Raw genomic sequence first — 24,798 nt, forward strand, 5'->3', positions numbered from 1 at the left:
ATTTGATCACTTTTTCTGTTAACCCATAATAAAGTCATAAAAGAACCAAACTTCATGAATGTTTTTTTGTGACAAAGAAGTATCTGTTCCAATCACTCTATCGGAGAAAAATCAGAGTTGTAGAAATAACTGGAAACTCAAGAGCCATGACATTATGTTCTTCACAAGTGTATGTAAACTTTTGACCACAACTGTAAGTACGCGATAATATCTCGTTAAAATCGTGGAGTCTTTAATTCTGCTCTCTCGTGATCTCACCTCCAGTTAGGATTTTGCTGTTTAAAAATTTTATTTTTTAAAAAAATGCCCTCCTGTTCAAAATTTTTCTTCCCCCCCAGAAAATTGACATTTTAAGCTTTCCAATGATGTATCACACGTGCACATCTGACAGTTTTGAAATTTGGCCAAATTGGGGGTCTCAGAGCGGGACTTCAAGTCACCTGAATGTTTTCCGCCGTATGCTTTTTTTCCCCACTTCGTTGCGTGTTTGTTGGCTGGTGCGATTTATAATCTGAAAAATATGGGATTTGAAAGTGTTGTCATTTTTTAGTCTTGTACTTTTATATGATACTTACATGAATCTAATGCTGCTGAATGATGAATTGAGGAAACAAGCCAGTGAGAGTGCAAAGACAACTTCCATAAAGTCCATTGTTTATTTCCGGTGTACAATTGATTTTTATAATGAGACCCATAAATAAAAACAAAACAAAATCAATCCACTACAAAAAGACAATATACTGTTAGTAGAATGTAAAAAAAAAAAAAGGAAAAAAAAAATCCTTTACTATTTTTTCCACGATCAAAAGGCACAACATTAACGACTTTAGTGACAACATGGAAGGACCCGCAACATTATTATTTTTTTTATTTCATTTTTTTTTCACACTCCTTAAGAGAACACTGTAATGTTACAAACAGATGTGTCTGATTCTACATGAAAATAAACCAGAAAATTAGCAAAATAATAATAATAAAAAAACCTCTATATAAACAGACTGTGGCGAGAGATATGAGAAAATAACGCCACGGCGGGGAGATGAGAAAAAAAAAAATCGCACATTGTTGCTGGAAAAGACAAAGGACCTTTTTATTTTATTAATTTTTTGCAAAGCTCTAATGCAAATTTCAACAATAGGAACAAAAAAAAAAAAAAAAAATACGAGGTAAGAGAACACAAAAGAAAAACAATTTCAAAATAATAATTGGGCACCTTCTAAGATTAGGCTAAGATTAGGTGCTGAGGTAGACAAAAACTATAACAATTCAAATCATCATCATCATCATCATAATAGGAAAAAAAACACTATTATCTTGAATTTTCTTAATACAGAGCGACTTCTTGACTGACGCTTGCGCTGCCGCCCAAAATGGAACAGACAAGTATCACAAATAAAAAAAATAATAAAAACAATGTTAACACAAAAAAAAAACAAAAAAAACAAAAAAAAAAAAAAAAAGCTTTGTTACTCTTGGTCCAAACAGGGCAAAATTGTTGGTCCTCAGTGCTAAGATAAAAAAATAACTTGATGCTTTCTTGTTGTATTTTTTTTTTTACATTACATTTTCTTCAATTTTCTTTTAAACATACATTTAGACCTTGATGGCACGAGGGCATGAAATGGCGATAAGAAACATTACACCGAAAACACGCACACAGACGAGTGCTGGCTGGCTCCGGGGATGCCATGAGTGCCCCCTTTTATCCCCATCGAAAAGAAACGGAAAATTATTTTTTACAAAACCCTTGAAGTGCGGTGGCGCCTTGAAATATTTGCAATTTGCCGAACTACTTTGAAGTGAGTCGAGTTCATTGCTGTTAAACCCTTTATAGCAGTGGTCCCCAATCACCGGGCCGGGAACCGGTACCGGTCCGTGGCGCATATGCTACACACCAATGACACACCAATCTGCCTGCCTAGCGAGAGTAGAGAATTGTGGACACCACCCTCTATTGGTGGCCACCATTACTGGGGTGTTTACACACCTCAGTAGCAGCCCAGCGTCAGTCAATGTAAAGAGTAACGTTAGCTGCCTGCTGCTGGTGGCACACCTCAGCAATAGCAGACGGAGTATTTCCAGTCGTTTTGCTCGGACACTCACCCAAAAGGAAAGAAAATCACAATATAGAGATATTCACAATTTAGCGATTATAATAAAACTGGCTAGGATGTCGTCATAAAAATCAACTGGCGCTATCATCCATTTTTTAAAAATACATATAATAATAATATCTATGTGCGCTTGTGCTCGATAATGACGTATGACTTAGGCGCATTAGATTTGTTCTCGGGAATAATAAGCCCACAGGCTAGCGAAGATGACTGAAAAAACGATCTCTTTGGACAGCTTTTTACGGTGAAAAGGACACCTGACGAGCCACAAGAGAAGACTACGCCAAGTTCACTCTGTGGCCAAAAATTGGCAAACGACGCAGTGAAGTAGTACTGCAATGATTAATCGAACTCGAGTATTCCATTAGAAAAAAAGATTCGAATTAAATTTTGCTGCTTTGAGTATTTGTTTAATTAAAGTGGCGTTATAATGGTTTATTTTGTAAGTGTTTGCATTCAGTTTTATTCGTTTGGGTGGATACACTGCCCTCTAGTCTGCCTCATTTCACATGGCTGAATCCGGCTGCTCCATGTTAAGACCAACATAAGCCAATTTTTCATTTCCGCTAATGTTGTTTTTTTAAAATGCATTCGTAATTTAGTTATAAGTATAGGTATATTTAGCCGTTTTTGTGGGAATATGCGTCTGAACCATTTGTTAAGGGTGTTGTAGAAAAAATAAAAATAAAAGTTAGCGTTTTATAGCATTTAAGCTAGCAGGCTTTTTCTATGTAATTTAGCCGATTGTTCTTTTATTGACATAGATCCTTATTTATTTATTTTTTTTTATATCGTTTGAGGCTCAGCTCAGGTATTTTAAATTTTTCGTGTTCCTCACCTGATTACTCGATTGTTCGAACTAACTAGTTCATCGATTAATCGACTACTAAAATAATCGATAGCTGCAGCCCTACAATGAAGCCTTCAAAGCTGCTTCGGCACATCGAGACTAAGCACCCTCGAATAATGGATACGCCTTTGGAATTTTGGAAACAATAACGCGCGAACACCAAGGAAACAATTAGTGAGGGCCACCAATCAACAAAAACGAATGCACTGACAGCATATCTCGTGGCGAACCATAAGGCTAAAGCCAAGAAACCTTTCACGATTGGAGAAGAATTGATTATGCCTGTGACCAAGGCTATTTGCCGTCAAGTCTTAAGAGAGGCCGCTAGTAAAAAAAAAAAAAAGGTTGATTCAGTGTCTGGTGAGTTACGTTTTCCCAGCACTTAACAAAAACGAACGTTATTTTATATTAACTGTATTGTTTTGCCGGTCTTTAAAAAAACGGCCCACATTACAGCGGTCCATGGTGCAAAAAAGGTTGAGGACCACTGCTTTATTCGACACTCAGTGAACTCATTTGCTACCATTGACTGCACTCGATGGCCAATCCATTTTGACTGGGGGATTCATTCGGCATCTCCCAGTCAAAATGGATTGGACATTGAACGGTGTCAACAGCAATAATACATTCTAAACATACCATAATTTCTGCACTATAAGGAGCACCTGACTATAAGCCGCTACCCACCAAATTTGAAACGAAAACGACATTTCTTCATTGATAAGCCGCAGCTGTCCTCAATGTATTATGGTATATTTACAACAAAATATATTAACCGGTAACACTTTATTTAACAGCGGCATCGTCAGACTGTCATAAGACCAAATGAACCACCATGAAGCTTTGAACCAATTGACTGCAAAGCTTCAAGAAGCTTCATTTGGCCATCACTGCTCCCTTGAGCGAGACACTCAACCTCTGCTGCCTATGCTGTCAACACTGTTGTTGTCCAACATGCATCCTAGCATGCATTGCAGCGCTACAGATGTAAATGATCAACAAAATTTATTTTCTATGCCAATTATTTCTTCAGTTACTGTTCTAGTTGTTTCATTAATTGCTAGTTATGGTATTTGGTAACACTTTATTTGACAGTGGCGCCATAACACTATCATTAGACAATCATAAACATAACAAGACACTTTAATGAGCATGAAAGAATGCTTATAACAAATGTCATTTAGTGTTATCCGGCAAATTATCTCACTGTTGAATGAATGTAAAAGATCCGAGCTGGACCTAAATGGAGTTAGTGACATAATTTGCTAGATGACTCTTAATGATATCCGTCATAAGCATTCAGTAATGCCCATGATAGTGTCACGTCATAATTATGACGAACACATGACGCCACCCTTAAATAAAGTGCTACCTATTAACCCAAATAAATCAACAAATAAGCCGCAGGATTTAAAATTAATGAAAAAAGTAGCGGCTTATAGTCCGAAAATTACAGTACTATTCATCTATTGTTCTGGAAGAGTTAAAACAAACAAACAAACAAACAAAAAAATAATATAAATTTTGCAATTTTTACTGGATTTCCTACAAGTCTCAGCAAACCTGCTGCTGCCCCAAAAATCCTCCCAAAAACTAGAAACTATCAAATCAATTGCATAAGAGCCCTCTAATTGAGTGTCATGACATCCCAGGGTCGCTGGCAAACAATTGTTATCTTTATTATTTTTTGCAAAAATTTATCGGAAAATACAGAAACGGAGCGTTTTTTTTTTGTTTTTTTTTTTCACCCCAAACAATTTCCATTTTTAGGCACACAAAGAGTACAGAAAAAAAAAAAAATCAAGAGGAAAAATGAGGCAAGAGCTATACAGATGCCAATGTGTCCTATACTGTAGAGTTATATCTTTTTTTTTTTTTCCAACGTAGAAAGAAAAAAAAAAAACTGGCATAGAATATAATTTTTCTGTTTTAGTGCATTTTTCCACGAGCACGCACACACACGCTAAACAGTCAGTCACGCGCACGGAAAAAGTAGAAAACATTCAGAGGGTGACGGGATCACGTGACTTATCGACTTGACGGAAAGTGTTGCATTGTCGGGCTGTTTTGCTGTTGTTATTTTTGGGTGGTATTTTGGAAAATTCATATCCCCGCACCCCTCGGCTCACAGTGTTACGGGACGTGCCATCCCTTCTTTTTTTTTTTTTTCCTCTTTTCAAGTACAAAAACATAAAAATAATAACACGCCCACAATCAAGTTTGATTGACAGGATGGTGAGTGACAAGTACTCTTTTTTTTGTTGTTGTTGTCGCGTACAAAAAAGTTGGCGGTAAGATTTTTAGTCCTTCACCTACAATGCAATTGACATCCAGAAAGCAACACTTAATATTATCATTATTACAATATGTTCACACGATATCAAAGAGGAGCAAGGCAAAAAAAAATTACACCCAGAGGAGACAAAACAAAAGCAACAAAAACAAAACAAAAAAGACAAATTTCTGTGCCCTGCTTGAACTCTCCACAAATGGGGGAAAAAATAAACAGGACTGACACGCGATACAAAAATATCACAATTTGTTTTTTGTTTTTTTTGATATCAAACTGCCTCGGTTGGCCCTCGTTCAAGAATTCTTTTTTTTTTCTTGATTAGTAAACGTCCAATTGTCCATCGCACGCTGCAAAAAAATCCCCGAAAGACCTCCAGCACCTTTTGATCCACAGTTCACATTACAAAACTACAAGTCTATTCACATATGTTCAAGTGTCGACGTTTTTTCTACCCATAAAGCAATAGTGCTTCCCCCTTATCTTCCTCCTTTGAGTATCACTTAAGGCTTCAAAATTGCTTTTTTTTTTTTTTTTTCCCCCCCAAAAAATGTACCTTCCTTCTGACTACTTTTCACATCCTATCGACCTCTACTGCAGTTATTTTTTACTGTTTGACATAAATTTTTGCTTTGGAAGCACCGTATTTCCTCATATAGTATGCAAAAGTTAACACAAAATGTTAACTCATTGACAGCGCTAGTCGTACAATCCATTGTCTAGCGCTGTCAATGGCACCAAAAAATGAGCATTCATATTCAGTCCCCTCCCAGTTAAAATTCATTGGACATCAATGGCAACCAATGAGTTAATATTGCAAGGACATGAAAGGGGAAAAAGGAACTAAGCGGTGAATTGAAAACATGGAAAAAATGCTGGATTTGGTAATTACGTGCAGCTAAACAGGGATTAGGTCAAAAAAAAAAAAGGGTTTGGATTGAGTTAAAAGTGTAAATACAAAAAAAAAAACAAAAAAAAAAAAAAAAAACAAATAAATGTCAAACCTGTCAGGTGAATTTAAACCACAAATGTGTGGGGGGCTGGGTAAAAAAATAATAAAAGAAACTGGCTTAAAGAAAAAAATGCAAATAAATGATATTAATAAATGATGAAATTAGGTACAACAACAACAACAACAAAAAAATCCGAACCAAAAAAATCGGGTTTGGAAGGGGTTAAAAGTGTAAATTAAACAAAAAAACATACAAAAAGAAAAAAAAAACAAAAACAAAAAAGCAACAAAACAACAACAAAAACAAAACAAAACAAAAAACAAAACATGTCAAACAGGTCAGGTGAATTTAAACTGCAAATTTGTGTGGGACTGGGTAAAAAAAATAAAAGAAACTGTTTATGAGAAAAAAATGCAAATAAATGATATAAATAAATGATGGGATTAGGTAGACAAAAAAATCCCAACCAAAAAAATTGGTTTAGATTGGGTTAAAAATAGTAAATATATATATAAAAAAAAAAAAAAAAAAAAGCAAAAACGAAAACAAAAAACAAAACAAAACAAATAACAAAACATGTTAAACAGGTCAGGTGAATTTAAACCGCAAATTTGTGGGGGACAGGGTGAAAAAATAATAAAACTGGTTGAGAGGAAAAAATGCACGGGTTTGAATTGGGTTACAAGTGCAAATACAAAAAAAACCCAACAACAACCAAACAACTAAACATACAAACAAAAAAACCCAAATAACAAAACACGTCAAACAGGTCAAGTGAATTTAAAACGCAAATGTGTGGGGGACTGGGTAAAAAAAAAAAAAAAAAGAATTATAAAAAAATTGGTTAACAGAAAAAAAATGCAAATAAATGGAGATGAGGTACGAAAAAACGCAGAGGTTTGGATTGGGTTAAAAGTACAAAAAAAAAAAGTTAAACCTAAACAGCGAAATTGTAGGAGATTGGTTAAAAGTGTGAATACAGGAAACTGGTTAAGAGAGAGAGACGAAAAAAAAGCATATTAATGAATATGAGGTACAAAAAAATTCCCTGCCCCCACAAAAAATGGGTTTGAGTTGGGTTAAAAGTGTAAATACAAAAAACAAAAAAGAAAACGTCAAAAAGGTCAAATAAATTGAAAACGCAAATTTGTGGAGGATTGGGTGAAAATGAAGAAAAGAAATTGGTTAATAGGAAAAAAATGCAAATAAAGTGAATTTAGGTACAAAAAGAGTCAGGCGATTGGGTTTAAGGTTAAAAAAAAAAAAAACAAAAAAAAACTTTCAATTGCGAGTTTGTGGGGGATTGAGTAAAAAATGAGTTAAAGAAATTGGTGATACGAACAAAAAAGCATATGAAAGGATCGGTTCAAAAGCATGAATAAGCAAAAAATAAACATGTCTAAGCAAGTCTCGGCTTCAGTACATGCTGCTGTTTTGGGTAGAAACAGAGTACCAGAACTGATAACATTTACTCATATTTTTTCTCTTATGGAAGGAAGCTGGAGCTCAAATTCCACCAATGTTTATTGGACAAAGGGCTACTATTTGAGGAAATACGGTATCTCAAACCCAAGGATCAAAACAAATGAAAACAAAAAAACAAGCGTGAGATGAAGTAGCAATGATGAAAAATTCATAAAACAACCCAAAAAAATGTGCTTTTGCAAAAAACAAACTAAGAGAGGTAGCTTTTATAACACACAACACGCACACACGCAAAACCAAATGAAAAAGACCTAACTTGCCGACTCTTTAACAAGTGCGGTTAATAACAATAATAATACCAAGTTTGGTAACACGCACAGTCATCCTAAATCTCATGGCAGCCGTGGCACTTTTGAAAAGTGTGTCTTCGCGCAAACACACACACGAACGAGCATACGCACGGCTTCATCACGCTGTGCAAAGCATCCAACGTGGGGAAAAAAACAAACCAACAAAAAAAACATGAGGTCATAAAATGAGGTAATTCAAGTATGAAGTGAAAACGAAAAGATGAAACCACAGGAAGAGTCAAAATATCCATCGCCCTATTGGTCCTGCTCATCTGTCAATCAACAAAGCAGTCCAATTGGTGATTTCCGCTTCCTCTTTCATGACAGTGATGTTCGTTCGTGGCCGGTCGGTCGGCTTTTCCGGGTCCGAAATCCCCCGACCTCGGCGTGCAAGTCGTTTCACATTCACGTGTTGAGAGGGCGCCGGCCGGTCGGCGTCTACCCCTCACCGGTGTCCCCCTCCCCCTTTCCATTCCGACATTCACTCCTTCCAGAGCAGCCATCTTCCCCGAGTCTCTCTTTTTGTGGTTAGTGTGAGATCGCTGAGAGTATACGCGAATGTATTGCTGTGATTAATGTGATGATATAACTCAATCAAACAGAGACTGTTATCGTAGATGCGGTGATACAATGACGATGCGGAGCTTAACAAAATGTAGCAAAATATCAGCCTTTGATACCGAGGACCAGGAAGACCAATGAGAGGACACCGACCTAAAAGCAGCACTGTAGCCCCGCCCCATCCACTTAAATCCCCATTCGGGGGTCACCATTTGTTTTTAGAGCTCCCGTTTTCGACATCTACTGCATATTCCGACCGGCTCGGCCGACGATTCTCAGGGGCTATCTATGAATATCGCAAAAATCAAAACAAAACACTTCGTCCAATCACATTTAAACTGGAAGGGCTAGCAGCCAATGAATCAACAAATGCGTTTATAGCTAGTAGACGTCCATCCATTTAAACTGGGAGGGTGAACATTCGTTCATTCGCTGCCACACCTCCCAGTTCAAATGGATTAGATGTCTATTGCCATCAATGGCAGCCACTGACTCAATGGGAGTTTGCTACATTTCCCTCCAATTCTTCTCGAAAAAACAACTGAGGTAAAAATCAAGTACACAATTTGGTACCGATCCCTACACTCATATTAGTTGCAACGGCAACTACCGCAAACACAAAGTGTTTAGTTTTCTTTCCAAAGACGTACATCACATTCTTCGTGCGATCATTTTTTTTTTTTTAAACAACAACAAAAGAATTGACGAAGACATGAAAAGAAATGAGAATCCCGGGCCCAGAGATTCTACTAAATTAAGAGTGTCATATTTTTTTTTTTGATAGCCCTTGAGAATCTGTCAACGCTGTAGCAGCAACACTTTCCCTGCAGCTCGTGTTTTTGCGCCACGAGGCAACCTGAAATAAAAAACAAAACAACAACTACACAGTAACACAATACGCGTGTGCGGGAATGACCCGATGATTCCGAACAAACGGCAGAGACGCGGCGAGGTCCCTTCTTTTGTAGTCTCTTTTGCAAGAAAAGAAGAGAACGAACGACGTTTTTTTTCAGTCTTTCGACGCTACGCTTGGGTGCCCCCGACCGTCCGCCGTATCTTCACCTAACGCCTTAACTACATTCTCCTTACACCCGCCCCTTTCCCCCAATACCTCCCGTGTGCTCAGACGTAGCAGAGGTACAAGTAGGTCTTCTCGATACGCCAGTCAGGAGGGATGTCTTCGGGCTTGTGGCCCTTCATGTGCTTCTGCATTGCCGACAGGCTGGGGCAGTACTCCAGGCAGATGGTGCATTGGTAGGGCGAGGCACCATTGTGGGTGCGCAGGTGCTTGATCATGGCCGAGTAGTCCCTGGATCGCTGGTGGCACAGTTTGCATTCGAACGGCTTCTCACCTAAATTGGAAGAAAAAAAAAAGAAGTCAAATTCGGTTTTAAAAATTCTTATGCAGGTTGATGATGTTAGTGGAATATAATAGTTAAAAAATCCAAACCCTCACCCCTAAACCAACTCTAAAATTGAGCTAAACAAGTAGAAACTAGGCTACTACAAAGCAGTGTTGTTTTTTTCATCAACGACGACGACAACGGAAACATTTGGTTAACGAACAATTTTTTCATGACAATGACGTCACAATGACGAGCTGAAAACGCGTCTTGGATGACTACCGTATTTTTCGGAATATGTCGCACAGCCATAAAATGCTTAACAAAGAGGAAAAAAACACATATACATAAGTCGCACCGGAGTATAAGTCGCATTTTTGGGGGAAATTTACTTGATAAAATCCAACAAATAGAACAGATATCTCATCTTGAAAGGCAATTTAATTAGGGCTGTCAAATGATTAAAAATTTTAATCGAGTTAATTACAGCTTAAAAACTAATCGTAATTAATCGCAATTCATACCATCTATAAAATATGCCATATTTTTCTGTAAATTATTGTTGGAATAGAAAGATAAGACACAAAATGGATATATACATTCAACATACAGAACATAAGTACTTTATTTGTTTATTATAACAATAAATTAACAAGATGGCATTAACATTATTAACATTCTGTTAAAGTGATCCATGAATAGAAAGACTTGTAGTTCTTAAAGTGATCCTCTGATTTAAATACATGTAGGCTCTAATAAACCACAATTGTTCTGTTGTACTAAAATATATTGTTAGAAACACATAAAATGTTAAATCAATGGCAATATTTTATAATATTTAGTCCATATTTTGACCGTTAGTTGGCGCCATGGTTTGCGGGCTCGCAGTGATGACGTAATTGGTATCTTTCCAAATGTGTAGCGTGTTCAACAATTGCTTATTGCTGCCTAAACTCGCGAAGTAAAATGCCACGATGTGCTGCTTTTGGATGTAATTTCCAGTCAAATGGAAAAAAGGGGAGTGAAGTGAGTGGTCAAGGTGGAATTATTATTTTTAGTGAATAAATGTGCATAAGTGGAAGCTTCTCCCCCTTTTTGGACCCTGTATGCATGTATCCTACCCACCACGCGTTACAACTGGCGCCGAACATTTTTCCTGGATCCTCAGTCAAGTAAGGGTCCCATCGCGTCAGCAATAATGGTTTTGGATCTGTCCATTTATTTTTTATTCGTCGGTCCCACAGCGGCTTTTCAGATCAGTCTATTTTGTTTAGATTTAGAGTAGTATTGCTATCTTTTTTGTTGACTATTCTTCGTGGGAGTTTTCCCCAAATCATACTAAATAATTAAAGCACTATTTACCATATGGCACGCTACAGTGACGACAGTGACTCTGACGTGGACCTTCCAACAATGTTGGAGTTCGTCAGGGAATGCGTGTTTGCATACTGCTGAGCTCCCGAGTGAAGAGTGGTCAAGGTGGAAACATTATTTTTTGTGAATAAATGTGCCTAAGTGGAAGCTTCTCCCCTTTCTAGTACTTTTATACACGTATCCTAGCTACCACGTGTTACAATGTACAAGACCTGGATTACACAAGGTGTGCTCTTTGGCCTGTACTGTATGTAAGGGTAGAACTGACGACATGTTGGGAAAGCTAACGAGTGACAAGCTTGAATTTCAGCATTCGGGGCCAGTGACGTCACGCACTGCGACGTAACAAGAATGGCGACCTATCACTTAAAATAATTTTACAAACTTTATTAAAACAAAAACATTAAGAGGGGTTTTAATATCAAATTATTATAACTCATACTAACATTTATGTTTTAAGAATTACTTGTCTTAAAAATAGAGGATCCCTTTAAAAGATAAACGTTAGTACAAGTTATAGAAATGTTATATTAAAATCCCTCTTAATGTTTTCGTTTTAATAAAATTTGTAAAATTTTTAATCAAAAAATAAACTAGTAGCCCGCCATTGTTGCCATGTCAATAATTACACGATGCTCATGGGTGCTGAAGCCCATAAAATCAATCACACCCAAGCGCCAGCAGAGGGCGACAATCCTCCAAAAAACACAAGTAAGAAGTGGACATTGCACTGTGCTGTCATTTTAATCTGAGCGGGGCATGTGCGTTAATTGCGTCAAATATTTTAACGTGATTAATTAAAAAAATTAATTAACGCCCGTTAGCGCGCTAATTTTGACAGCCTTAAATTTAATATAAAAATACAATAGAGAACAACATGCTGAATAAGTGTACAGTATGACGTTATGAACGTCATGAACAACGAAATGCAATACACTGGCCTCACCAGGATGCTACGGCTCGGTCCTGGCTATACAGCGAGCTAAACTCCCAAATGACGATGCTGGACGTCCGTATAATTTGCTGAATCAATTTCGTCCTCAATACCAAACAGGTTCGCATCAACGTAAATAAATGATAATTAGGTGCTATTACTGCAATGAAACAAACGGTTAGCAAGCATTCGCTAGAATGCTTAATGCTATAGTTTTATTCAGCAAATGGTCCGTTATCATTCTAATATGTATTTTCCACAATTTTGGTGTAAATGGAGCGACGAGTTTAGGCTAATATTTTAGCAAACAGTGTGCAGTCTGCTAACATCATGATCCGGGGAGAACATTTGGCCATGTTTGACCACGCAGCGCACGCTTTAATCTGTACTTGGACTGTCTAAAAGATAGTGTAAAGACGTGTTGCTGTTCCACACAGTTTTAAAATGACAGCAAATCTTAATTGACCTATATAAAGTTTGACTATGTGCAGCATATGTATACAAACAATGACTGAAGGTCTCTCTGTTTTTTAAGCACGTTTGTTGCGTGCTGCATAGGATTATCATAACTAGGGGTGTGACAAAATATCGAAATGGTGATATATCGTGATACTTTGTATCCCCAAAGGTCATCGATATGCTCCTCCCAAGAATTGAGATATCATTTTAAAAAGGTGTCAATGTCTCAAAATAAATAAATAAAAAGGAACCAACAAGTTGCCACCAAAATCCTCCACTATAATAATGTCTCAGTTAACTCTAAGGTTGCATTGACGGTGCTTGACGCCCAATCCATTTAGACTAGAAACTTCGTTCATTCGAAACTCGAGCATTTACAGTCATTCTGTCCGATTTTCAGGGCATTTACAGGTCAATTGCTTTTCATTTTAGGTAATTTACAGGTCATTTCCTGTTGAGTTTGAGTCACTGCCTATTCATTTTGGTGATTCCTAGGTCACTTCCTGTTCTGTAACTCAAAACAAACAGGAAGTGACCCATAAGATACCCCAAAATCAACAGGAAGTAACAGAAAATCAACAGGTAAATTACCTTAAATGGCCTAAAATTACCTCATTAACCCATTGTGTTATTCCCCCTTTTCCACGCGTGTATTTTTGTTTGTATTTAATAAGCCCTTGAACGCCCTTCTCCGTTGTTGGAAAATGAACCACACATTTCCAAAGATGGACAATGGACTCTCTTCCTTAGCTCTTCAATCCTTGCGATGTTTATTTACTGCTTTTCGTCTTACTTCGAAAAAAGTGACGATCAGCCCGCCATGATATTTACGTCACCAGCCATCGTGGTGTTACCCGGGAATTTAACGCCTGCTTTCACGCAAACCTCTTCCCGGGAAGGTCCCGAACATTATACTAAGACGCGACCTGTAAAATGTCCGCGTAATCTCCGTGTGAGTCGACCCGGGAAAATGTGTTCACATACAACTGCTGAAATTTGAAATCCCGCGATTTTCCTGGAGTTTCAGTGTGTGTTAAAGGGGCTCAATTAGTTTTTGGAAGAAGTAATTTGCAACTGTAACTAATACCTTTTAAAAGTAATATTTAACACTGGTGTTCAGACATTACGTTGCCAAGAGTCAAAATCAAACAACATCAGTCGACGTAATCTAAAAATGAGGACAGTAATGTAACAAATCGAGTTGCATTTTTGCTTCAGGTTGCAATTTTGATGTTTTGAGTGTTGTGTTTGAAAAAAGAACTCAATCGTAACTTGAGGACTCACTGTATATATAATAATTTAAACAAATATATACAGTGGGGCAAATAAGTATTTAGTCAACCACTAATTGTGCAAGTTCCCCCACTTGAAAATATTAGAGAGGCCTGTAATTGTCAACATGGGTAAACCTCAACCATGAGAGACAGAATGTGGAAAAAAAAAAAAAAAAAAAAAATCACATTGTTTGATTTTTAAAGAATTTATTTGCAAATCATGGTGGAAAATAAGTATTTGGTCAATACCAAAAGTTCATCTCAATACTTTGTTACGTATCCTTTGTTGGCAATAATGGAGGCCAAACGTTTTCTGTAACTCCTCACAAGCTTTTCACACACTGTTGCTGTTATTTTGGCCCACTCCTCCATGCAGATCTCCTCTAGGGCAGTGATGTTTTGGGGCTGTTGTTGGGCAACAAGGACTTTCAATTCCCTCCACAGATTTTCTATGGGGTTGAGATCTGGAGACTGGCTAGGCCACCCCAGGACCTTGAAATGCTTCTTACTCGATTGTTGCCCTGGCTGTGTGTTTGGGATCATTGTCATGCTGAAAGACCCAGCCATGTCTCATCTTCAATGCCCTTGGTGATGGAAGGAGATTTTCAATAAAAATCTCTCGATACATGGCCCCATTCATTCTTTCCCTTACACAGATCAGTCATCCTGGTCCCTTTGCAGAAAAACAGCCCCAAAGCATGATGTTTCAACCCCAATGTTTCACAGTGGGTATGGTGTTCTTCGGATGCAATTCAGTATTCTTTCTATTCCAAACACGTGAACCTATGTTTCTACCAAAAAGTTCCATTTTGGTTTCATCTGACCATAACACATTCTCCCAGTCCTCTTCTGGATCATCCAAATGCTCTCTCGCAAACCGCAGATGGGCCTGGACGTGTACTTTCTTCAGCAGGGGGACACGTCTGGCAGTGCAGGATTTGAGTCCCTGGTGGCGCATTGTGTTACTGATTTGTTACTGTGGTCCCAGCTCTCTGTAGGTCATTCACTAGGTCCCCCTGTGTGGTTCTGGGATTTTTTTCTCACCGTTCTTGTTATCATTTTGACGCCACGGGGTGAGATCTTGCATGGTGTCCCAGATCGATGGAGATTATCAGTGGTCTTGTATGTCTTCCATTTTCTAATGATTGCTCCCACAGTTGATTTCTTTACACAAGCATTTTACCTATCGCAGATTCAGTCTTCCCAGCCTGATGCAGGTCTACAATTTTGTCTCTGGAGTCCTTCGACAGCTCTTTGGTCTTGGCCATAGTGGAGTTTGGAGTGTGACTGACTGAGGTGGTGGACAGGTGTCTTAAGTTAAAACAGGTGCCATTAATACAGGTAAAGAGTGGGGCTTCGTTAGAAGAAGTTAGACCTCTTTGACAGCCAGAAATCTTGCTTGTTTGTAGGTGACCAAATACTTATGTTCCACTCTAATTTGGAAATAAATTCTTTAAAAATCAAACAATGTGATTTTCTAGTTTTTTCCCCACATTCTGTCTCTCATGGTTGAGGTTTACCCATGTTGACAACTACAGGCCTCTCTAATCTTTTCAAGTAGGAGAACGTTTGGTACAATTGGTTGTTGACTAAATACTTATTTGCTCCACTGTATATGTCATTGTCACATTTTGGGTCATGTAGGCCACTGTTGTATACTAAATGTTAAAATAGTGGCATACCAAAATGTGTCCACACGTTTATTGAGTTTTTTTTTTTTAATTACCAAGACTAGTCCCCTGTCTTGTAAAGGGTTAAGACATGTAAATGCTGACCTTTCGCCAGTGGCATTTGAGCGGGGAGCCGTCGCAAACAATCAGGCCGCCGCCGCCTTGCATACGTCGGCCCCCTGCTACTTGACCTTGACCGTGGCGGAATCCAATAAGCGTAAATATACGTCTGCCCACCCGACGGCTGCGGATATCGATAACTGCACTGTAAACAAGGTGGCCTCACATAAGCGGCTAATAATGAATTGCAAATGCCCCCTCCCCCGAGTCCCCACTCCCACCCCTGTCGCTATTGATCCTGGCATCGGCATGTGCGGAGGGGGTCTCCGTTGTGTGAGTCCTCGCCGGTTGTCGATGATTCATCAAGCGACCGCCTTTTATGTGAGGTGGCCTTTGACGGTGAGCTTGTCGCTGGCTCTCGTTATCTGCCGTCCAAGCCCCCCCCGACCGCTACCCTCCTCTGCCCCCTCACAAAAGGAGTTGAATGTGTGTGTGTGTGTGGAGGCGGGAGCCAATTATTGGACAGGCTGCCTTGATAGTGTGGCTTAACAGCTGCCTTATTGAAAGGGAGATGGGAGCATGTGATGTGTGTGTGAATTAGAGCGGGGCTTCTCAAAATGGGTTCGCGAGCCACAGCTTGGCTGTCTGCAAAACAAAATTTGGATGACTACCGTCTTGGTATAGTTGAATAACTCAAGTTGTCAAAATCTGTTTGGTGCATTAAAGTTTACGGACAACAAGAAAAAATTCAAATTTGGTAAATAAAGTGCTCAAATAAAATGTGATAATTAACCATTTAGGCAAGTGGCATTTTTTTGGAATTAAAAAAAAAAAAGAAAACCAATTTTGTGTCATGTGGGCTACATTTTTAACATTTGGTAAAAACATTTTTTCCCCCTCCCAAAATTATACAGCGTACCTACAGTGGTATGGAAAAGTATCTGAACCATTTGGAATTTCTCACATTTCTGCATAAAATCACCATCAAATGTGATCTGATCTTTGTCAAAATCACACAGATGCAAAAACTGTCATTTAACCAGAACCACCCAAACATTTATAGGTTTTCATATTTTAACGAGGATAGCATGCAAACAATGACAGAAGGGGGAAAAAATAATAAGTGAACCCTCTGTCTAAGGAGACTTAAAGTGGAATTGAAACCAATTTTTACCAAACAATTAAGTTGTGTTGATGTAACCAATCACTGATGAGTGGTTCAAAGCTGCCCTGCCCATTATAAAACAAAAATCTAGTGAGAATTTTCTTGATGAGAAGCTTTGTCTGATGTGCATCATGGCTCGATCAAAAGAGCTGTCTGAAGACCTGCGATCAAGGATTGTTGATTTGTATAAAGCTGGGAAAGGATACAAAAACATCCCTAAAAGTCTGGATGTTCATCAATCGAGTCAGAGAAGTTGTCTACAAATGGAGAGGGTTTGGCACTCTCCCAAGGAGTGGCCGTCCACCAAAGATGATGCCAAGAGTTCAGCGCAGAATACTCAGAGAGGTAAAAAAGAACCCTATAGTGTCTGCTAAAGACTTACAGAAATCACTGGCAAAGTCCAATATTTCTGTGCACACATCCACTATATGTAAAACTATGGCCAAGAATAGTGTTCATGTGAGGACTCCACGGAGGAAGCCACTGCTGTCTAAAAAAAAACATTTATGCTCGTTTAATGTTCGCAAAAAGGCACTTGGACACTCCACAGAAGTTTTGGAAAAATATTTTGTGGCCTGACGAAGCCAAAGTTGAATTGTTTGGGAGTAACACACAACGTCATGTGTGGAGGAAAAATGGAACAGCTCACCAACATCAACACCTCATCCCCACCGTGAAGCATGGTGGAGGGAGCATCATGATTTGGGGCTGTTATGCTACCTCAAGGCCTGGAGAACTTGCAACCATTTATGGAAGAATGAATTCTAAAGTTTATCAGGATGTTTTGCAGAAAAACCTGAGGGCATCTGTTGAAGTTTGAAAGAGGACGGATGCTGCAACAAGACAATGATCTAAAACACGGAAGTAAATCAACTTCAGAATCGTTTCAGAAGAGCAAAATACACGTTCTGGAGTGGCCAAGTCAAAGTCCAGACTTGAACCCCATTGAGATGCTGTGGTATGACCTAAAGACAGCGATTCGTGCCAGACATCCATGGAATCTGACTGAACTACAGCAGTTTTTTAGAGAAGAATGGGCAAAGATTAGTCCTGATCCATGTGTCAGACTGATCTGCAGCTACAGGAAGCGTCTGGTTGAAGTTATTGCTGCCAAAGGGGGGGGGGGGGGGGACAGGCACAAAATATTAAATGCGATGGTCCACTTACTTATTTTTCCCCCTTCTCTCATTGTTTGCATACTATCTTCATTAAAATATGAAAACCTATCAATGTTGGGGCACTTCTAGTTAAATTTAGACACTGTTCATCTGGGTGATTTTGATAAAGATCAGATAACATTTGATGGGGATTTTATGCAGATATTTGAGAAATTCCCAAAGGTTCAGATACTTTTTCATACCACTGTGTACAGGTAGTCCCCAGGTTACGAACGAGTTCCGTTCCTAAGCTCGGGACATAACCTGAATTTCCGCATAAGTCAGAATTAACCCTATATTACCCCTGAATCCCCCCTAAATCTCAAAATAACTATCCAAAAACATATATATATTATATGTCATTATATGTCATTAATAAAATAAAGTGAAAAAATAAGATACTGTGAGGTACAATAAGGTACTGTTTATGGACGAGACTCCGGCATCATAAAGTCGAAATCATGTCAGTTGGGTATGTCGTAACCTGGGGACGACCCGAAATTACGTAAGTCGGGTATGTCGAATATATATACATTTTATTTTCCAGTACATTGTATCATAATAAAATGTTTATGAAAACAAGGTTACCGGTAATAACATCAAAATACAAAATTACACTCTGGTTGAATCTCCATTAGAGTGTTATTGGGACCATCAATAGCTCGCAAAAGGATTTTTTTTTTTTTTTTTTCTGTTTTGTTTCTTTCATAGTATTTAAATGAAATGCCTGCAATTGACAACAATAGACATCCGATTAATTTCAACAGGAAAGATTTGCTCATCAGCGTCATTGCCCCCAGCCCACAAGTCAAAATGGATTGGACATCTAGTGCTGTCAATGGCAGCCATTGACTACAATGTGACGGGATAATGTCAAATTTTCACGTCATTGAGTGAAGTGATACTACACTGTTTCCCCTGGTGTGAAATGAATATGCTTTTGTACAAGCAACAGATCTAAAACAACAAAACAAATATTTTAAATATCGTAAAATTGTCATAAGATACTAGATTTGTTTTTCCTCTGAAAATTGTATTTTTGTTTCTGTAAACACTACATGCGTCTAAAACTAATATAAAAAAAATCATGTTTTTTTTTATCCATCATAATAATCTCGAAATTTTTACTTTTTTCTCAAAAACAAGCCACTTCTTACATTTTCCTAGCATTAGAGTTACACGTATTTCTATTTCATGTTTTTTGTAACAAAGTTGTTGCGAACTCCTGAACTTGCATGTTTGTCTCTTCGTATGAGAAAATAGCGATGAAGCATAAGTGTCCCAGTGGGCTTCTCGATCCGTCTTAGCCGAGCTCCCTTTCTCGGCGGATGCCGGCTTATCACAGTGTCAACATCTTTATGGGGCTCTAAATATACCGCGATCAATAGGCAGTCTTTGGAGACATTCATTTACTGTAGCGTGGCAACAAAGATATGAATCAGCTGTGTGTGTGTGTGCACTGCTCCATATGCTGTTCACACAATGTGTGACAATAAATGCATTCCTAAGAAAGCTCATTTGCACACAACATTAGGGATACATGCACCATCTATTGACATTCAAATACAATTCCAGTTGCAAATGGTATTGTGACATGAAGACATCAGAGTTCTGCACATGCATTTTTTTAGTAAGAGATTCTGCAAACATATATACAGGTAGTCCCAGGGTTACGACGTACCCAACTTATGTGATTTCGACTTTACGACACCGGAGTCTTGGCCACCATTTTGTCTCTTTTTTTAAATTATTTTTTTTAAGTTGCGTAAACATTACCTTATTGTACTTCACAGCATCTTATTTTTTTACTTAATTTTCTTAATACAACCGTTCTACCCTTTGGCGAAACGTGTATTTGATTATCATGTTGACTTTTGTTTTGTGACGCATGCTTTTATTGTGCCACAGGAAGCGTAGATCAGGTAGTACGCATGCGAGTAAGAGCGTATATACACACGAAAAAATGTATTTGTGCACACGAAGAAGAGTGCATGTGCACACACGAGTAAGAGCGCATTTGCTCTCACAACGAATTTGCGTAGTCGAGTGACAGAGGGAAAGCTTACAGCTTAGTTTGCTGTCTAGCTAGTATTTTGTACCAACGTCTTGGTGAGGACAGTACAATGACGTACAGGATATGTTTTTGGATAATTATTTTGAGATTAAGGGGGTATTTAGGAGTATTTAAAGTGTTAACTCCAATTTACGCGTAAATTCACATTACGTCGCCAGCATAGGAACGGAACTCGTTCGTAACACGGGGACTATCTGTATATTTATTAAGGGTGTAATAGTACACACAAGTCACGATTTGGTACGGGTTCGGCACAACAGGAAAAACAAAAAGGCTTTTTCATCAGAAAGTTGGTTTGTTCTATTGGCTAAAACCAAAAAGCAACTGTTATTAAAGTATTAAAGTAAAAATAAATGAAAAAAAAAAAAACACTCGTGAATTTGTATTTTAATTGTTCTAGCATTATCTTATTCACAGTTTATGTGCAAAAATAGATGACACACGCTTATTTGTAGGGAATTGACTGAGGTAACAGTTGAAATTAGGTAGCACTCACCAGCTGGACACCTCGGTAACTTTTTTAAAAACATTAATATGATAATACCATTTTTGATGTTGGATTACACCCAGTAATTGTAAACCATTACCAATGAACATACACTCCCACATAGTAGATTTTTATATTGGCTAAAATAAAAAAGTGCAAATAGTTCCAAATTTGAAAAAGCATCTCTTGAAATACTGCAAAAATAAATACTCAATCAGTGTTTCAATAACTTCAGACTCGGGCTCGTGAAAAATAAACATTTCCTGATTTGAAAACATAAAACCATTAAATTTCAAAAAGTGTTCGTAAAACTGCATTTGATAGTTCGCACTCAGTACATTCGCCATAACGTTCCTAGTAGTGACTGAGTTTGTCTTGTTTTTCCGCAACATTTGTTGTTGGTTTAGGCATATTACCTCTATGAAGTGGAGGAGGTCCAACTCCGACATGGATGCGTATTTATCTATTTATTTAATTCACACTCAAACGTATACACTGACTGCATGGACCAAACTTTGACCGTACGGGACGAATACAAATACTGTTACACTCTGAAAATACAGTCATGTAAAAAAACTCGGACACCCTATGGAAGCCTGTGTGTTTTCTAACATATTTGGTCATATGGATATTTAATATCAATTTTAACAAACTTGAGAGATTAGGGTAATGGAACTAAACAATTAAAAAAGGGAAAAAAAAAAAAAAAATTATAACTTTAATTTTTTTTTTTTTTTTTTTTAATAAATGCAATTTCTGTTGAGGAATAAATTAGGACACCACATTCAATCCCACTTAAAATGGCTAAAATCCCCCACAGGGGTATGACATCAGGTGCACGTGATTAAAACATCATTACCCAGTGTTTTGAAGGAGGCTTGCCTTATTTAAACCTCACATTTAGTTTGGTGTGCCCCTGACTGTTGAAGTGAGAGAAAACACCATGGTGAGATCAAAAGAGCTGTCTGAGGCCTTCAGAAAGAAGATTGTAGACTTCATAAGTCTGGTAAAGGTTTTTCAAAAGATCTCAAAAGAATATAAAATCAGCTATTCCACTGTCTGGAAAATAGTCTACAAGTGGAGGACATTAAAAAAAAACTACCAACATGCCCAGGTCTGGCCGTCCAAGCAAGTTCACCCCGAGAGCAACCAACCCCAAACCGCAAGATGCTAAAAGAAGTCTCCAAAAACCCTAAAATGTCATCACGGGACCTACAGCAGGCTCTTGCTACTGTTGATGTGAAAGTGCATGCCTCTACAACCAGAAAGCGAGTCCACAAGTTTAACGTTCATGGGAGGTGTGCAAGGAGGAAACCTTTGCTCTCCAAGAAGAATATGAAGGCCAGACTGAAGTTTGCCAGAGTGAATGTAGACAAAGACCAGAACTTCAGGAATAATGGTCTTTGGACAGATGAACCTAAAACTGAATTATTTGGATACCAGAACAGAGGACATGTTTGGCGTAAACCTAATACAGCATTCTAGGAGAAGAACCTCATACCAACTGGGAAGCATGGAGGTGGAAATGTCATGATTTAGGGATGCTTTGCTTCTGCAGGACCTGGCCAGCTCACCATCATAGAATCCATTATGAATCCTATCCTGTATCAGAGGGTGCTTGAGGAACATGTGAGATCATCTGTGAAAAAATTAAAGCTGAAGCTAACTTGGACCCTGCAACATGACAATGACCCAAAACATACCAGTAAATCCACCAAGGACTGGTTGAAAAGGAAGAAATGGAGAGTCCTGGAATGGCCGAGTCAAAGCCCAGATCTTAATCCTATTGAGATGCTGTGGGTTGACTTGAAACGGGCTGTACATGCAAGAAAGCCCTCAAAAATCTCACAGCTGAAAGTATTCTGCGTTGAAGAGTGTGGCAAACTTTCTTCAGAACGATGTCAAAGACTGGTAGATGGCTACAAAAAGCGTCTCACTGAAGTTATTTCAGCCAAAGGGGGTAACAGTTGCTATTAAGTGGTAGGGTGTCCTAACTTTTTCCTCAGTTAGAATACGCATTTTTGTTGATGTATTTGGTTAAAAAAAACGCTTATTTTTGTTGTTTACCTGCAATTAAATCACTTTCTTTTCGAGAGATAAAGATCAGACATTGATATTTGAACAATTCTTAATAAAGGACTGAATATTAAATGGTGTGTCCTAATTTTTTCACATGACTGTTTATATATAGTATAAGGAATAAACATATACACACACACACAGTAGGATCTCATGAGACATGCACAGTAGGATCTCATGAGACACGCACAGTAGGATCTCATGAGACTAGTAGAGATGTACCAACTAGAAATGTTCACTAGGTAGGTGCCACTTGATTCATCGACAAAGATACAACAACTCTATGTGTGCTTTACCTGTGTGCACTCGGTAGTGGGTCTCCAGCTGGTGCTTGAGGCTGAACTTCTTGCCACAGCCGTTACATTCGTAGGGCTTCTCCCCCGTGTGGATGCGCTTGTGGCCCTTCAGCGTGCTCTCGTCGCGGAAGCAGCTCCCGCAGAACTCGCACTCGTACGGGTGGTCCCCAGCTGCAAAGTGCAGACCAGGGCAAGTTACTTCTTCAGTCAGGCTCCAATTTCATGCAATATCATCAATTTATTATTTGAAATGTTTGTAAATCCAGTATAAAAAAGGTTTGTGTAGAGAAAGTAGGGACCAGTTCTAATAAAGTGCTGTTCATTGGGTCGTTAACTCACAACGTTCTTTTATTTCTTGAAAAAGACAAATTTCGACAAAATTAGAACATTCTAAAACACTAAATTGCGTGGTACAATTTCATTTTTGGTACTCTCACAAGAACAATTCTGAACACCTATAAAACAAATCAGTGTGCAACTACAGGCTAAAGGCTGTGATTAAGAGCGCGCATAGCCACTAGCTAAATGCTAACCTACAGGCAATATTGAGTCCGGAAATAATTACGCAGCCCTGATACAACAACGAAAATTAATGCAAAATTGGGCCCGAGGGTGCATACATGTGTATACAACGAACGTTGATTTGTCCCTCCCAGTCAAAATAGATTGGACAATTAGAATCATCAATGGCCGCCAATGACTCAAATGATTGACCCATAAAAGGGTTGTTTTTTATAATTATGATTTTTATAGACAAAATGTCACCTTTTATATGCCACACACACAAAAAAAAAAGTTGAGATACCTCAAAAACTTCATTCACGCCATTTGAATAAGGGTGTGTAGACTTTTTAATTCCAATGTACCTTATACCAAACTCCCAATTCAAATAATGTGGCCATTTATTAATGCATTTCTCCCCAATGCTGCAATGACCTATGCCTTTCATTATCTGCCTGTCCGAGCGGCGACGTGCCGCCGAATAAATTGCGTTTCTCGTTATACCCGCCGCTGAGAGACAATCTCGCCGCCTCCCCCCCTTCGCGTTACGTTATTTAAGGCCTTATTGTACGCAGACGGCATGCTGTAGCGCGTAGACAGGCGAATGAAAGACGCGCTTTAAATGCTGATCACATTCCGGCCGCGTCGCACTTGTCACGGGAGACGCCGCGTTCAAAGGAACGAGCTTCCCTGTAATGTGACGGCTGTGTGAGAGATGGGGGGTAAGGCTGGCGTGTGTGTTGAGGATCAATAAATGTGACACTCCTTATTTGTCCGCATGAAGTTATCAGCGCCTCCTGCTGTACGCCGAGGGGCGTCGCGGCCGCGGCGGGGACGGCCATCCATCAGCGAACCCGCCGGCCGCACGCCACGCCGGCGGAATAACAATGCGTTTGGCATTCAGCCGCCTTTAATTAGGCCGTCTGATCGCAGCAAGCGAGTGGGATGCTAATATTCGAGACGGTGACGCTCAACGGTTTGTTTACGCCTAATTCCATCCAGTGCCATTTTCATGCATATGCCAGATAAAAATCTCCAATGAGAGCATAGTGCAAGAGCAAGGGTTATGAAAACAAAAGAATGCTCAAAAGAGCTGATGCTCAAATGCATTGCAAAAAAAAAAAATTGAGTTACTAAGAATATGTCTAGTTTCTCGTTTAACATATCTCATCGCAATTAAGATAAAAACCCTTTTAGACCAATTTTACCTGTTCTACTGTCAGATTTCAATCCACTTAGACTAGAAACGTTCGTTCATTCGAAACTAGAGCATTTACAGTCATTCTGTCCGATCTTCAGGGCATTTACAGGTCACTTGCTGTTCATTTTAAGGCATCTACAGGTCATTTCCTGTTGAGTTTGACTCACTGCCTATTCATTTG

The 24,798-nt window shown here is 38.7% G+C and overlaps 1 protein-coding gene across 1 annotated transcript in view; it reads right to left on the reverse strand.

Moving 5' to 3' along the window:
• Nucleotides 1–659: 659 nt before the first annotated feature.
• zbtb16a (zinc finger and BTB domain containing 16a) overlaps nucleotides 660–24,798 on the reverse strand; it is a 242,547-nt gene continuing 218,408 nt past the window's right edge. The window contains exons 6-7 of the mRNA XM_057820443.1: nucleotides 22,916–23,086; nucleotides 660–9,895 (exon numbers count right to left, since the gene is read on the reverse strand). Of these exons, the coding sequence (XP_057676426.1) occupies nucleotides 9,666–9,895; nucleotides 22,916–23,086 (401 nt within the window). The 3' untranslated portion in view covers nucleotides 660–9,665. The remainder of the gene's footprint in view (nucleotides 9,896–22,915; nucleotides 23,087–24,798) is intronic.

The sequence above is a fragment of the Corythoichthys intestinalis genome, chromosome 18 (assembly GCF_030265065.1).
Source record: "Corythoichthys intestinalis isolate RoL2023-P3 chromosome 18, ASM3026506v1, whole genome shotgun sequence".
Taxonomy (NCBI): Eukaryota; Metazoa; Chordata; class Actinopteri; order Syngnathiformes; family Syngnathidae; genus Corythoichthys; species Corythoichthys intestinalis.